This window comes from Ptychodera flava, chromosome 14 (assembly GCF_041260155.1).
Source record: "Ptychodera flava strain L36383 chromosome 14, AS_Pfla_20210202, whole genome shotgun sequence".
NCBI classification, from domain to species: Eukaryota; Metazoa; Hemichordata; class Enteropneusta; family Ptychoderidae; genus Ptychodera; species Ptychodera flava.
Window position 1 is genome coordinate 19,045,900 of NC_091941.1, and position 17,968 is coordinate 19,063,867.

Below are 17,968 nucleotides of genomic sequence, written 5' to 3' on the forward strand. Positions count from 1 at the left end.
CAAATTTCCTTTTATGGGGTTAAAGTACCCGGATGTAAGCAGCCATTACTGTACAGCCTTACGGGTACTCGACACAATCGTTAGATAGAAACGTTATTCCTCGGATAGTAGTTTACCAAAAAGTCATCCAAAATGGTGAGTATAAATTTAGATTATTCATTTAGCGTTCACGCTTTGAAGATATCCACAAGGCCGCTTCTTTACCGATTAAAATTCTAAAATATTCAGACGAAAACAGAATCGTATTGCTTGATAGCGTTTGTTTTCGTTGAACACAAGCGATCTCGTCTGTGTCATTACCAGAGAGTGTGAATCGATCGTACCTCTGTCCTTGACGGTATATACTGTGTCATAAAGCTCTCAGGCACTTGAACTAGGAAGAGCCATGTGCAGCGAAGACCAACATCGAAGCTTTAGAAAACCAATCGTGTCTGTACAACAGACCATGGAACAAACATTGAGAGCTGAATGAATTTTTGCAGCAGAAATGTGAATTCAAACAGACACACATATCGTCAGCTTCTCAACATGTCTTTTGCTGAAGAGCTCTCTAGCTAAGCCAGTTGTTCACTTAATAGCGTTGGCAATGTAGCATCCACGTATAATATTCCCTCCTTCATTTGTTGACATCGAATAAACAATGTTTAGTGTAGAATTTACTTGAAGTTCCCATGCAACTACATTGTCGACATGTCACATGTGCCCAACGAAACATATTAAAAAACCCAGAGCCGCACGCAACGACTGTTTGAAGAAGCGACTTCTGCCAGGCCTTTGGAATGAAAAACCAACTCGACTGAGTCGAGCTGGCATGGCAGACATTGTCAACACTGTGCAGTTGTCGATGCCCAAACAACATGGCGGCTGAAGTATTTTAGAGGAATTCAAAGATCGAATTCAGTTTACCAAGTTGTCTGCTTCACCAACCGTATTCTGTATTTATCTCTCCAGGGAAACGAAGTGTCGCTTCCGACGGAAATGTGTTCGCATTGTAAGTATACGGCACAGCCGTTGACAATTCATTGCACTTTGCAGCTACGACTTTCCAGTGTATGTGTAATACCAACTGGCATCGAGACAGCGGGATACTTTTTGATCTTTTACACGGAATGCTCACCAATCGTATAAATATTTATTAGGTTTTTGCATAAGCAACCTAGTTAGCAATGGTGTAGAGGTGTGAATACAATACAAAAATCAAAGTTTAGTTTGTAATGCAATGAAGATGCCACACAGAAAAATTGTATTCATTTCTTTTCATGAACTTAAAATTATAAACAGACAACCCCAGTACATCACAGAAAATTTCTGCCCAGGAGTTCTCTCTTATCTTTCTTGCTTTGAAAACACTGAACACCCAAATGGCACCCAATGTAACCTAAGGTGGAACTCTGGGTCTACATTGTCTAACTCAATGAGATTATTCAAGGGCATAGCAATAAAAACCACATTCCCAGTGTTTTGGCAAGACCTTGGCTAGAGTTTTTGAAAGGGAAACTTTGTAAAATCTTGTGTGTTTGTGAAACTGTATGATTACAGTGAACGCAATACAGCACAGTTACAATGGAAATCACAATGCAGGTACAACAAACCATTTGATGTTCAGTCTGATGTGTGGACTCCACTACAAGTATTGACAAAGCTGAAATTATTGCCCACTTAACTTTCATATATTCACATGAAATCAAAAGAGATATATTAGAAGCTGCTGCAGTCTGTTTAATTTGTTTTTAATTCTAAATTTGGGCTAAGTTTGTGTTTTTTGTGTGTGTATTTGCAAAAAGTTAGATAATGAGCAAGAATGCAAATGATGAGACAGACCTTGTTTCACCTCAAAACCTCAAAAATTTTATGTACATCAACAGCTATTAATAAGTAATTACTTTTTGTACAGGTTAATACCTGTTTACTTATGCTTAACAGTTATCTAAAACAAACCATCTTATCTGTAATTCACAAATGCAAACTGCTGTAAAGTTGTGATAGCATGACAGCTTATCACCTCTACTTCACTCATGTTTTTTTTATTGTGTTCAGGGTAACAGAGAAAAACATACTTGGTAATGTAATTCATTAAATTGCATGACATTATAACTAAATTTTCTAATATGTCACTTAATTTACATGTGTAAAGGTTGTCTTATCTCAAAACCAGGACAAATATTTCAGTAATTTTAATCATAACAATCACAAAACAAGTAATTTCCCCTGTAAATTCACATGTTAGGAATACATTGGTCATGTATTTTGAAATAGCGAATTTTCATTTCTTTGTCTTCATTCTTCTTTTTAAGGTAGTATCGCCTCGAAAGTGAAAGACTTCAACTTTTGCTCAAATTTTCCTGAAGGAATCTTTGAACCGCTCACTTTCAAAACCAATAATAAAAATTTCTGGTCACCGAGCAGAATTTGGTACAAGAGAAACAAATTGCCACAAGATTTACCAATATTTGAAATTCAAAATGGCCACCATCTGTGTTAACTCTATAGAGAATAAATACAATTTTCGATTTTCAAAAAACTAAGATTGTGAAAGTTTTTCTTACTCAAAGAGCTTCAAAGTGAGCTTCAACAAGTGGTAGATCCGAAAAGTTTGAGAGTCAAAACATCTGTCCCCGAGGTGCATTCTACCTTAACCTGCAACTCTCTGTCCAAATTTGCTTCAAATTTTTTTGTGTTTACCATCTTTCAAGTACCTTCATGGGCCTGTCTGCAAACATGCTTGAGAGAATGTTTCTGGGTAAGAAGAATGTCATTTATCCAATTAGTAGATCATGTGATCACAAGTATTGTGGCACAGTAATCATGTTGTCCACAATTTGTGTCTGTTTGGGCATGTAAACACATCTGCTTTTTAATCCTTATCAAAAAATAAATTGACAGTTCATTTGAGAATCGGCAGTAGTTATGACTGCCGTAACTGTTAGCTGGAAGGATTTTTACCAGATGTATAGATCTGTACAGTGCATGCGGCTATGCAACTCTCGAGTCTTCAGTGCAGAAAGAAACTGTTCCACTTTTGTTGCTTTCCTTTAATTCAGAGTTTTGGACAACTTCCAATTACTGCAGAACAATGCAATCAATAATGGAACACCTTGGTACTGAGATTGTTGCCAGGTTGTGTCAGGTGAAACTCTGATCAACAAGTGGTCCGATACCAGCAGTCCCCTGCTGAAACCACGTACCGGCATATTTACCTCTTAGGAGCTTGGCTATTCTGTAATTGGCTTTATGGGGGTCATTCAATTTGTGAAACCTACAGACTTTGTAATGTTATTCATGAAGGAACAAATTGTCAAGTCTTTCATAGTTACAAAAGAAAGTCCCGTCCTTGAGTTCATCTGTGAGAAACATGTCAGTCATTCAGGCGAATGCCATTGATCCCAGAGAAAGGGAGATCAAATATTCAAGTTGGTAGCATGTCAAAAATTTACACTCGCTTGTTCTATTGTGTGCTTTTGACAAAATCAATAGCAGGCGTTTTGTATTTGTGTCACCTTTTGCTATTGTATGCAAGAACAGAAAGAAAATTATCAGGTGCCAGATGAATGAATTATGGAGGAGAGTGTCCCCCAGGAAGTTGAGACATTTTTAGCTGTCCACAGCAGTTGTCAACAGTTAGGCTTTTTGTTTGGAGGATATTTTATAGCACAGCTCAATGAAGACTGACGGATCATTGTAAAATCAGTGAATAAAACTGAAAAAGAATAGCGGCACACAGAATACAACCGAGGTGTCCACCCTCACTATGTCTTAATAGTCAACCGAAAACTGTTTTTTTTATTTGTTTATTGGTGTCGTTGTTATTGATTGATTGGTTTCTATTGACTGTGCAGTTTGTGTCTATGCCCTGCAGTGTCATGCCAGAGCAGTTGTGTTTCACTGAGGTTAGATAAATGTGAACACCCCTTAACCCCCAGACAACAGTGCTGCTCTCTTTTCATGGTATTGAGAGAGAGAGGGGTCCCTGACTGACTACAGTAAGTGCATGGATAATTATACCAGTTGTATTTCTTGTGCGCCCAGCCTTCCATAATCCATGACCTGCCTTTTAGCAGTTGCTGGCATGAAAATAAAAAAAATACCCCGGGCAAATGAAGAGACTTTAACAGATGAACACAAGTGCTGATTTGGCTTGTAGAGCAATCTATTATATAAGAGATATTACTTGAGGAGGTTAAAGTACAACTTTTCTTTTCTGAAATCCTCTGCTGGCATTTCCAGGGATGTTTATTGGGTTAACTCCGAGAGATAAAAACCAATGACAAATAGTTGTGAAGTAGTATCAAGTGGACTATGAGCTCACAAAATAGTCTGCAATGAGACGATGTATGGAAAGGATTTCAAAACAATTGTCAATGTAGGACCAAAATCTATATCATACTAGTATAATGAAATAAACTAGCAGGGGGGGGTGTCATTGGTTTGAACGTAGTATGTAGTGGGTGTCAACATAGTTGGATAACCTCATTCTGAGTGCTTCAAAGTTTACAGACTTTGCAAAAGAACTTATACATTCACTTTAATTATCTTGCAGAAGTGCCTACAAATATAAACACTTGATAATACCTTAAGGGGTGTCAGTAACCATTCCAACAGCAGAGTCGAGAATTTTGTATTTCAACATGAACTGCGCATAGTGACTGTATGGTACATCTGAATGATCATAAACATTTGCTAGACATATAAAGCTCACAGCCAATCTCAGGTTTTGATTATCATGTCATGCCTGTATACTTTTTCCTTTCAGTCGATGCAGATGAAATTAAGAGATTAGGAAAAAGATTCAAGAAACTGGATTTGGACAATTCAGGGTCACTGAGCGTAGAAGAATTCATGTCATTGCCCGAACTCCAACAAAATCCCTTAGTGCAACGTGTTATCGATATATTTGATACAGATGGAAATGGTGAAGTAGACTTCAAAGGTAAGTCTTTGATTTTCAATGCAAGAAAATGAGCTTCCACACAGTGTTTCAATGCAGTGTTAATTATGGAAGTCAAAAGCCTACTGGAGAAGAAAAACAAGCAGTGGTTTGATAAATCTGCCCACATGCTGGCAGGTTGTGCAATAAATCATCTGAGTGCAGTAGCTCTAGATGATAGATCAGTGAACTCGTCGCTTTGCGAAGAGCATAATGGTAAAATCGCAGATGTCAATCATTCCATTGTGACATACCCATGTCTGAATCTGCTGCATGTGTTTAAAGTATCTCTGCAATAAACATATTCAGTGTCAACCTACTTACCCTGTATTTTATCAGGTTTGCAGGGGGCTACAGGTTGTGATATTGATAAACACAGGTTTATTCAATAAATCAACTCAAACGTCCCTGCCATGACAACCATGTAAATCAGTAATATGTCTAAATATTTTCCATCCAGCCCGGAAAAGCAGGTTTCCACCTGTCACCAGGCAGATTCAAATCTGATTTATGGCGCTGTGAAATGAAACCTCTAACGTTTATTTCCTTGAGGCCTGGAATCAAGTCGGCAGTGATGTGTTGATGTGCAGGATGTCAGGCCTTGTTTACTGTGGTATAATCAACCTTAACAAGAAAGTGTGGTAAAGCCCAGTGTGTGCCTCACTTCACATTATGAGAGATGGCAGGTTGTTCAATCATTGATTTCTATTGATTTTTTTTTCTCTTTTCACCTCAAGAGAACTGTGAATAAGCCATTTCAGCTGTCATATTACAATATACAGGTGACAATGGTACCTGCTCTTCTCTATTGATACCATTGTACATTGGCGTTAATCCTTTCATTATTTATGGGTGCATATTATTTCCTTCACCCTGGGAGAGTCAGATTTATTTTTGTGGACATGAACGTGAACTTCCTGCTGGTCGAAGTCTTGCCATGTCTGTGAACCTTGGCTTTAGACTACTGTACAGAGTACATGTTTACAAAGCTAGGGCACTAATTGAAGGACAGCAATTCCAGGAAGACGTTTACCCCCTACTTGCTTTTCATAAGAAATGTTCCAGGATGTGTGCCACCTTGGTTGTATTATAACAGAATAAGCGATGAATTCAGTGAGGTACTTCTGAAATAAATTTTTCATGAAGTCGGTCAGAAGCTACCGAGTGGTTGCTTCATCACAGCAAGCATGGCTTCCATCCTTATAGCTTGTCATAAGTGTAAGCAGATTGTGATCTCTTTGTTGGAAAAATGTATACCATATTTATCAAAATTATCAAGGTATGATCTCATGGAAATAAAATATTGGAGAAGTAGACCACCAACCCCATTCTCCAAATCCCATAACATATTTCTAATGTGTGTTGGAAACTGGAAAAATAAACATGTTCTGTTTGTTTCTTCAAATTGTAATCTTTTCAAACTAGTTAGCATGTCTCTGAGGAATCATACACTGCACTAATGACATATTTTACCCTCTTGGGTTCCTAGTTTTCTCGATTCAATGTCCTTAAATCCCAAATATGCAGGAGAATACATGCACTTTGACAAAGAGGAGTTTCTGTTAGGGTCCCATCCTCAAATAATTATAATAAAGAGATGGCAATAATACTGCATGCTCTATGAATACCCCTTGAATATCTGTGCTACATCTTTTTTCATATCTAGGTAATGAGAAAAAATGACAACAAGAAAATGTCTGTTTTGACTGTGATGGATCACCTTTACTGCTGCTGTCTAGCAACCAAATGCAGTAAATGGAAACTTGTACTTAATTTACTAGCAAATTAATTTTTCAAACTGCGGATTATTAACCATGTCTTACACACAAAGAGACTTCATAACGGTCTGATGAAAATTCATAGAAAAGCATTGTTACAAAGTCACTAGTTGCCATCTTGTGACTACAGGGAGGTCGTCTCTTTCATTATGTTAGCCATTCTCTCAAAGGAGAGTATATGCTATGGATAATCATATTTTGACACAAGAACCGGTCAGTGATGTAGAGGTCAGGTTTCCTTAGCTTGACAGATAATGTTGTTTTTCTCATCTTCCTGTTAGAGTCATTCTTTTAGGTCGCCACTTCCTCTGCCTCCCGGATGACCATGTCAAATTTCACTTTCATGATATGTTGACTTGGAACTGAAACAGCCCAATTATGTCATAAGGAGTCACATATTTCCATATTGGACTCTTCTCTGAATCTGGAGTTGCAAATTTCAACACTGCAAATTGTTGCCTTAATAGCCAATGAAGAAGGATGTACGTGGCTGTCAAGTCAATGCCATGGACGCAAATCATAACTCGGTGACCGCAGAGCAGGCAACACGTAGGCTTAGAAATTGATAGGGAACTGTGTGCGCATTTGCTAATGGTGATTCAGGTACGTTGAAATGGGCATATGAGAAGTTTGACCGCATTGTGTCATGGCTCATAGCTATATGAAGTACAAAATAAGACTCACTCATGATGCATTTAAATAGACTTTAACTGTGAACAATTTCATGTGATCAAAGTACCTGTAGCTTAATGCACGTATTAGAAAGAGTGATTACCTGTAGCAATAGACCCTGGCTGAACAGCTGTGCTCCAAATCAGGGATGACGTTCTTTTGCCATACAGATTAACACGTTTATTGAAGGCAATTTTTTTTTTTCGGCGTTCATGTATTTTTTGCCTGCAGTGCTGGCAGATACGACAGTTCTGTTGATTGCGAGAAGATAAAGTATTACACTGATAGCAAAGCATAAAAGCTGTTCAGCTATAGAGCTGTTAATGGGCATCTTTAAATGCCTGCAAACAGGCACAACTGCTGCTTATTTTCAACTCCAGTCTCTTCTTTTTGCGTGCGGTATGTACGATAAGGTTTTTTTTATTTTGTCCATGAAGCTTGCAAGTCAATTCTCTGTACCGTGATATGTATAGTCAGCCGCATTTGATTAGGACAGCATTTATTACCAGGTACTGGTAGATAATGATTTAAAATTTTCAGTTCTTGAATATTATCAATAGAATTTTAATCCCAATGAATAGTAATGAATAGAATCAACCTAATCTAGTGAAATTATCACTCCTGAAAAGGAATTTAGTAATATACCTCAATTGCAACCAAAGCGTTGTCTTCTTTGTATCGTCAATAGTGTTAAAGGTGAAAGGATTTTAAGTACAATGTCCTCGATCTGAATCGGGTAGATTTTATAATTCTGCCGGTACTACTATGAAATTCAGGCAGGGACTCTCCAACACATAGGAAGCTTGTCCCAAATGAGTTAGATTTGAATATTCTGTCTTTTTTTTTTACTCTATGTTAATTTCTGTGAATAATAATTGATGAGTGGAAATGCGGAAGTCTTGATAATTACAATATCAGACCATTATTCAATATGAAAAGCTGCAATATATAAGATTTATTATACAATTCTGTAAATTCTGTGGGGGAATTATGTCTAAAAATTATTCATTGTATTATTTTCATGATGTCGTAAGTGGTTACAAAAAGAAGTTGGCGCATTAAGTCTGTCTATTGTGTAGAGACAGCACTTGTATTCACAACTCAGTCAGATGAAGTCAAATCCTCTGCAATTATATTTGCATAATAGTTGTACATAACCTGGGAAGACTGAAGGATACTGGGCCCATGCTCACCTATATTACAATTAAACACCATCTTAGGGGGTATTTTGCATTTATTCATCACAAAAGGTACCCTTAGACAAGCACTAATTAATACCATGGGGAAGGTGGTCTAAGTAAACTTCAGGTAAGCTGCGTGATGCAAAATTCATCGTCTCCATTTACACATGCAGAGGCAATCAAGAAATGTTTAATTCAAAGAAGTGTTAGTTTAACTTCAAGTGCTGGTACTTGTAACAAACTTCACTATGGTAGAGATAAAATGACTTAATGAATGGAAAAAAACTTTGTTGTTACAATTTTGTTATCAATAATGGCCACTGTGGCAGACACTAGAACCGAACTGAAGCATGTCAAAAGGTGAGTGTGTGGTGGCTTATGTTGGTCAACTGTCGTGACTTAGTTAAGTTATTATAAAGCTTATAACATGACAGGGAAGTAGGCCAACAGGCACTTGAGGTAATAATCAGTGTATATCACAGTTAGCCATGATAAACCCCCAGTCATAAACAGTGTATAGAATCAACATAAATATCCTTTTGTCTTCAGAATGTGGGTGATTTATGTCCAAAATGTGTGACAGAGTCACTGTCCTACATCCATCTGCTTACAAGAATACATGAATGATTTTTTGGTAAACCCTGATTTGTTCTTGAGAAGCATACCAGTCTGACCTCACTATGCCTAAATTTTAGGTACTTCCTTTCCATCAAGTATATCTTTTGCTAAACACAAGAAACTAAATATTTAAAAAACCTCTATTCTTCCCCATGGCAGTAACCTATTAGTCTCTGTTTCCAACTGACAATAAATCATTGCTTGTCCAATAAATCATTGCTGCATAGCTGTCCAGAACAAACTGAGTAGGGAAGAAGTTAAAGTTCATCGATCTGCGTTTCATTAATTGAAACAATAACTGTCGCATGGCCATGAGGAAAAAAAATATTATGCGGTGAAGGAACAAGAAATTCAAAGGGGAACAAATTTGATTTTTTAGGTGAATTTGACCTGTAAATACAGTTACTGCAGATTTATACAATTTTTCACAACAATAAATGCATTTATAGCACTGCTCAAATTCAGTAAATCTAAGGCATTCAATTGCCAGAATGTATGATAAATGGTTTCCTGCAATGACAGTTAGAGAAGAACGTAAAGGTACAGTGTTTTATGTAGGATTTTTCATGTTGTATTCAAGTTTGCCTGGATACGGTATTTTGTGGAAGCCTGTCATAGATCACATTTGTATCAAAACATCCATGAATTCGTGGCGTATAATGACTCAAAGCTGTGAAAAAAATTGTCTTTTATGTTGTAGTTCATATCAATTTCCATGACATAGCATATTCAGTGAATGCTTTTCAGTGAATATCAATGTATAGGGTCTATAAAAAGAATACCGTGTGGCCAAAGCTCTTGTTATGATATATTATCTATAGGTACTGCTATATTAAATAATGCTTTTATTTATTGTTAATTATTTTAAGAGTTGTGCTGGGTTATAATCTAATTCATAGTTGCCCACAAGTATTTGATTGCTGTCAGTTTATAGCATAAGCAAATTGTAAATCCCATTTCCAGATGATACAACCAGCAGTGAAATCAGTAATTCCAAATGCTGAGTACACACACTGGGTAGTGCTTTTATCATCTCATGGCAATGTCTATCATCAAGCACTCAGGTAACAGTATTGGGTACAAGACATTTTCATATGCAACATATTATATCTGTGCTTCAGGATTTGGTACATGTATTTCATAGGACAGCTTTCCAGCTAAAGACATGAGAAATGGCTTGAATATTTTCAAAAGGTTGGTATTTTTTTTACCACAAACATTAGATCATTCATCAACAAACTACCTGCAGAATAACCATTGTCTGTCAAGAGATTTCAGGTCAACCCCGTTTATAACATTTTTAGCCGTTTACTGCCAGTGTGAATTCTGCCAAGACTCTGTTGCTTAGCAACAGTCCAGCAGTCCAACATGCTTTGCACCAAGTGCATATGTCCTCATGAGGTGACGCCAACACTTCCTCATGAAATTACTTTTTTGTAGACTTTTCAGATGTGACTTTGCCCAGCTGTACACACAACTTTCCGTGAATGTCTTCCATTTTGCAATAATGATAAACTGAACAGCCTCTCACAAGACAACATGTTGGGAAAAGGAGAATGGTACAGATGACTCTGTCAGACTTCCTGTTTCTCATCATTTTGCTACCAGTGTCACTGAAAGGCACTTTGTTACCAGCAGAACTTCATCCATGAATTGATAACGCCACATAGGTAACAAAATGATACATGTACGTACAGACATGTTTTGATGGGTTTTCGTAAACTTTGCCCTGCAACTGGAATTTATCAATCAGAGTTCAATAGTTAATACCAACACCTAGTGACATTTGCATTTGCTGTAAGTAGCATTTGTTTCAGTAAGCTAATGTTAGCACAATTCTAAATTGCTGTTTCCTGTTTGTATTTGCCTGGTAAAATTTCATAACAAATGGCCATTTTAGTGTAAACATATGGCACTTGAAAATAAACAGGAGGTTGACCCAATATTTTACTTCTTAGGGACTTTTAATTCTTGATTTTCTCTTGCCTTCACATGGAGGGGTCTATTTCGCACATAAATACAAAACTTGGCATTTCTGATTTTAAACCTGGCACCACATACATTTCAGCTCAGCTGGAGTGATTATGAGCAGAATCCCTTGGAACTCTGTCGAATACAAATGAAGAGCAAACATATTATGACCGCATTTTCAATACCATAGCGTGGCAATCACAATCCTTTCACTACGGACTTTTGATGACCGTCCAGAAGTCACTTGTCAACAAGTCATGTTTCATGGAATGAACCTGATAATCCCGACACACACCATTTTTTTTTCACCCATTCCAATCAGTTTTCCTCAACAGATATTTTGACATGCAGTGAGTTTTACCCATGAGTTGTTTATTGACAAACTTCAAGTGTGTTCAGTGATGAAATCTCATGATGTCGAATTGTGGGGTAGCACACTCAAGTCACGTAGTTCCTCACAGTATTCAGTCTATAATCCGCAGTCTGCGATTTTAGTAATGATGTTTGCTCAAAAATATCTGACTTTGCCCAAGGTTTAGGATCAATTTACCTGAGCTTCTGTAAGTACTGCCCACAACACTGAAAGCTAGTCAGCTAGGAAATCAGACGGGCCAGCTGAGTGGAAAAAATCTCAAAAACAGTACAAAGTCAAGATTACAGCAATAATAATGTTAAGTGAATTGTAAACTCTGGGGAAGTGTTAGAACAGGATGTCGGTTATACATAATAATCATAGTCTCTGACATACAGACTCATCAGAATAGATTTTTCTCATATTTTTTGATAACTTATATCAAGAGATAATCAGTTGGTCTTCCCGGGCATTTTTTATGTGTAAATGGGTAGCTACAGAGAATTTAGTAATGACAGTGGCACTGTACCAAAGTCAGACTTACCATAGTCCTGGCATATGTCTGTATGTATTGTGCACTTTGGGGCTTCAAATCCACACCTTTGAACCAAAAGACAAGTTTTGAAATTCAGTCCTCAAGACAGCATCTCATGTCATCCAGCCTATGAGGACTTAGTACAGCAGTTACTCATCACCAATAAAATATAATCCATAGACATACAAATAGAATTGGTACCTTGCTACATTCAAAATTCATTACTGTAAAATAACACATTCAAGCGTTTTCATTTGATAGCGAAGGTAAGAAATTTGAGTAATTTTGCTAAACATACAAATGTTAAATGGAATATTGTCAGATTTAGTGCAACTTTATCAGGAAAGAAAGTCAACTTTTGTGTGCCATGATGTGATAAATCCTATGAAATAGACAATAGCAATGGAACATTTTCATACCGTAATTGCGTATCATATTACAGGAAATCCTTGTTTTGTTGTGTGGATCATAGAGAAAGCATCTTCTGTGAGTTCAAATCAGAAGTATCACCAAGTTATCAACATGTAATACTCAGTCATCATATAATGATTTGCCAATCAGATATATTGTTGGCTTGGTGTACGCATTACAATCAGCAGATGACCAATATAACCAAATTGCTTGCAGTCATAAAGATAGATGTGCAAAAATCATAACAACCAGGCTTTCAATTCTTCTGCTGTGTTTTTGTATTCCTTGATTGTGTATTCATGTCTAATTGCGAGAGTCATTCTTTGTGTAAAAATTGTTTCAGATATACCTTCACATCAGACACGTCGTTTCAATTTTTGTGAGTGATGGATGCCAGAGTTAAGGTAGAATGCGCCTTGGGGACAGATATTCATACACCCAAACTTTTTCAATTCTTTTCTGATCTACCTCTTGTAGGGGTTCATTTTGAAGCCCTTCGAGAAAGAAAAACTGTCACCATCTTAATGTTTTGAAAATAGGAAATTGTATTTTTCACCATTAGACTTAACACAGGGATGGGTGCCATTTTGAATTTTAAATTTCTGTAAATTTTGGTAATATGTTTCTCTAGTTCCAAAATTTGCAAAGTGACCCCTGATTTTTAGCTCATATTTGGTTTTGTATATAAATACCAAAAGAGCTTATATGATGAGTCGGTGGCATCTGTATGTCTGTATATTTGTGGGTATGTATGTGCGGATGTATGTTGGTCACACACAAAGGCTCCCATACCGCCAAAGCTACCAACTCAGTATTTGGTGTACAGGTAGATGCAGGGGTTGTTTTATTCTTAGCTTTGAAAGTGAATGGTTGGAAGATTCCTTGCAGAAAATTTCAGTGAAATTTAAAGTCTTTCACTTTCAAATAGTTCTTCAAAATGACAGCGAAAACAAGATGTGTTCTAAGTAATTTTACATACAGGGGGCAAAGTGAATACCTCAAAATACTCAGCAATTCATTTTATGAAATTACATCAAAAACATGCTTACATAATTGCTTTATTCAAATATCTGGCCATCATTGTAAGCAAAGGATATTGCTGTTACAATCACATCATTAACAGCGTGACAAGGCCTTACGATGGAGAAAAATTGCAAGATGTGACAAATCCAATACTGAAATAGTCAGTCATGAGATCACTAGTGCCATCAGAGTGGTTGAACACAGTCACAACTCCGCAAAGCAACACAAAAGCACTTTATTTTATATGAAAGAAAACTGACCAAAGCCAGCATCCCTGACATTTAAAATCCCCTGCTCTTGTGCGTGCTTACTTCTGCTGTACAGCTACTCATGGTAACGGTAAGTCTACCGAAATACGAGCACCAGCTTGTGGTTATCACATTTGTGTTGATTTGATATTAACTATTCACACTCATGAATACTTCATAGCTGTTTTATTTCACACCAAAGTGTCAGCGTAAGTGACTGTAAACTATTCTCACAAGAATTTAGATTTAATTTCATATGTGTAGAATATTGAAAGTATTTGTTAAACACAATTTGATCAATAATAGAGGATATTAATTCACTCACAAAACATCGTTCAGTCATTATACATGTATGTTGATGTGTACCATTTCCACAGATTGCATTATTTCTGAAATAACAAACTAATCATAGTTGAACAAATAGCATTGTATTATCTTTACCAGTGCCTCTCGTATGGCATATTGAAATGAAGTTTATTAGCTTAACTATTAAGAAGGCAGATATTATCAAAAACATGAAATTTTTCAATTCACTTTTGGACAGTCTAACTGCTTTCCATAAACCTTTCCTCTGATATGTGTACTCAGTGTAAAGATTCCAAAACGTTCCTTTTATTCATATTCATTGAAATTATACCAGTATTAGCAAATGATCTGTAAAGGTTTTACTTGCTTTGTATAAAGTATATTGTCTCATAAAGCACTGGTCTCAGAGCTCTTACGTGTGATTTACGTGTGGTTCTGCCAAATGCACTTATTTTAGCTTTTCATTTGAACACACTTATTACAGCTTCAGAGTGGTCCTGATCAGAATTTTTTTTTATTTTTTGGTCAATTTTATTCAAATGTTTTTCCTCTAAAAGTGTTAACCAATAGTAGTCAAAATTTGTTTGTATGATTTTCCAGGGATAATGTCATTCAGTTTGATTTCAAGTAGTGATGACATTTGCATATTTTGAATTTTTAAATTTTTTTCTTACTCTTGCATGATGTTCTTTAACAAATGCTTCTCTGAAACTGTGTCAAATACCAATCAAATTTGGTTTATAACATTTCAGTTTATCTAGTCAATATTCAGAATTTTTGATTACTTGTATGTAAAACCAAGTGATTTTCCTCACAATATTGAGAGAGGCTATAATTGCCCCTTGGGTGCTAGCAAAGACATATGTTACCCACAGCATCTCATGGTCAATTCTATTCTTGCAGTCATGGATACATCTGCTGTTTTGACCATGGACCAAATGCCATATTACTAGTGTAAAATTGCATCATCAGTGATACTGCAAACAGGTTGTGGTGAATTATACCATTAAAGGATATATTCACCTGAATATCACTTGTCCACTCCTACGGCTCTACTTTTGCTGGCAACAGATGTGCCAAAAGCATAAATGTACACACTTCAGCTTCCATGGTTTATGCCAGCTCAGAGGCTGTTCTCTCTCTCTTTAGTGTATGCTCCAAGTACTGTAAAGTACTGCAGTCAATTCTTACATGAAAAAAAAATTCTCTGAGGGTCAGTTCATTAGGATTCAAACAAATTCAAATTGCAGTAAAGAACAACACTCACTGTATCTGAATATGTGTAAAAATCAAGCTGGTATTGTCGAATAGAGAAATTGGAACAAATGAATGCAGAGAGCCAAGTGATAACAGTGATGGGTCAAGTCATAATAGAGAGGAGCAGTATGTTGATCTATTTCCCACTGCAAGCATATGGTGATACAGTAGCACATTTGGATTTTATGTGTGTGCCAAATTGTATGCCAATGTTTTCATGCACAAACAGAGACCCATTATGTATGACCGTTCCAGGCGCAGCGTTTTGAGTGTGTTTGTGGACGCGTTCTCTGCAATATTCTATATTCAGTTAATCTGAGTTACATATTTGGAATGGCTGGCATAGTTTGCCGGGACTGCATAGAGGGGAAGTGAGTTGATGTTGAGAACAATGCCAGTCGGTATTTGCAGAGGCAATGTGACACCACAGCTGAGTTTCATCTTTCGGAGCGGCCTTCACAGTCCATTCCCAAAATAAGTAACATTCTTGGAATTTGTCTGTTGCGTATCTGCAGATGGTGACGTTCGTTGCGACAATGTGAGACAATAGCAAATGTAGTGTAATTTTGTGTGTTCTTGTAATTTTTAAGAAAATTACCAATTTCTGCCCGAATTCGATACCGGAAAAGTAGCATAGTCAATAGAATGGTTGTCATCATTTTGAAAGCATTTTGAGATCAAGGCTACCATAAACATAAGGCGAGTATTTTTGGAATGCATAAATAGCTACTCTGTAGCTCATTCTGTGATTTTACTCAATTTTCAAAACAGCGTTTATGAACAAGGAAAGGTTCAAATTTAATAGTGTCACTCAGCTATATATGAAATGACGACACAACCATGAAATGTAAAACGTCATTCACGGAAATAGAGAAATAAATGGAATGTGCATCATGAATAAGATGCTCATGATGGCGTTTTATTAATTTAAGATGCGTTGTAATACACAATAAATCAGCTTGTGTTGACAACAGGAATAATGAATGCCGGAAATAATCAGCACAACCAAAACCCATCATCTATGTTTTCTAAAATAGCCTGCCAAGAATCTTCAAACACAGTACAAGTCACTCCTTTCTATCATGATTTTCCTTCTAAATGAGAGCGTAGAGCTTGTCAAAATTTGTCATGTCTGACAAGTGGGGAAACACATTTTATGTTGCTTGATGAATAATTCATGACCTTGCCTACAAATGAAAAAATAATGACGAGAAGCCTCTCAGCATTTTGCAGAAGATCGACACCACCGTACAGTTCACCAAACTATTAACAGCTTTTGTGCCCAATATCTCTCAGTAAATTGTTTGAAAACAAAAATTGTACTGGCACTGAGTAATATATCCCTTTTATCTTATTTTTAGAGCTTTTAAAATTGACAGTGTACATGTACAAGAACTGGACAAAATACATTACGCATCATACACCTCATCTATTATATGCTGCTACCATTTCAATTTGTTATGAATGAATCATTTTAAATTTTTGTTGGAAAGAAGGAAAGATGAGGGAAAAAAATCGCAGTTGCAGTGTAAAACCAGGAGACTACATAAAATACGTGCTGAGTGTTTTGTTTCAGTTTATAAAAAATTGTAAGAAATTGGTCATAAATGAGAAAAAAAAACACTTCAACAAAAATAGCAAGAAGCAGATTTTTGTGGAGTGTTTCTAAATATAAACTTAGGTTTCCGTGACGCTTTAGCAAGGCGGAAGTTCAATCCACAATATAGTTATGTTGTTGATTTGATAACTAAGAGTGCATGTCCCTGTTGCCTGAAGACTGATACGTGTGCAACCGTATTAGAGCCACCACATATCAAATGCTTGGTAGTATACCATGTAGTGTATCTGCACAAGCACGGGCAAAGACAGAGACAGTGAGACAGACCGTATGACATAGACTGACACACTGAAGTTGTTCCCCCTCATGCTGTTCTCATTGCGTCTGCCACTTTGAAATTGTGGTAAAGTATGCTGCAGTTTCTGTCGTTGTTGTGGTTTTATGATGATGGTACCTTCTCAACTCAGTGACAACAGATAAATGAACCATCGCCAGCTATGGAGACTCTTCTCTGAGGAAAGGATTTGCTGCGAGGATTACTGTTCCTCTGTTTAAAACATAAAAGAGCCTCCTGCAAAGATATGCCGACGTCCCCCGTAATTATCTGCACCAGGGTGTATTAATTTCCATGACGATTGTGCAATTTGGAACAGTGAGGCTTCAAATAATGTACATGCAGCATAGATGGCACAGACAGTACTGTATCTGCATTGTAGTTCAATAGACACAAGGCCATTCACAAACGGGTGTGGAAGATTCCATTTACAAACTGCCATGGATTACAGAGTCCACTCATCCCTTGAGTGAGCTCTCTCTCAAAATATGCTCAAATGACAGGGGCAATGTGTAACACATTTGCTCATTAGATGCATTTATCGGCCTGGCCACGGCAAAATGTACAAATCATTTATATATTTTCAGCTGTGCATCAAGCTTCGTCATTAATCAGACGTGAAAATCTCGTACTTTATACTGGTATCCATAATTCAAAAATATGTTGTGTCACCTGAGTAGAAACCCCCTTTGGGTTGTGAAGACAAACAGATGGTTGCCATGGCAATTCCAAGATGGTTGATGTGTGCGGCATTGATTGTGTACCGGTAATTGACTCCAGTACACAGTGGACTTTGCCGA

At 36.9% G+C, this 17,968-nt stretch overlaps 1 protein-coding gene across 2 annotated transcripts in view; it reads left to right on the forward strand.

Annotated features, from left to right (window-relative positions):
- The first annotated feature begins 8 nt into the window (after positions 1-8).
- The window catches only part of LOC139149639 (calcineurin subunit B type 1), a 43,888-nt gene continuing 25,928 nt past the window's right edge, over positions 9-17,968 (forward strand). For both annotated transcript variants that reach the window (XM_070721476.1, XM_070721475.1), the window contains exons 1-3: positions 9-135; positions 952-991; positions 4,751-4,927. In XM_070721476.1, the coding sequence (XP_070577577.1) occupies positions 133-135; positions 952-991; positions 4,751-4,927 (220 nt within the window). In that variant the 5' untranslated portion in view covers positions 9-132. The remainder of the gene's footprint in view (positions 136-951; positions 992-4,750; positions 4,928-17,968) is intronic.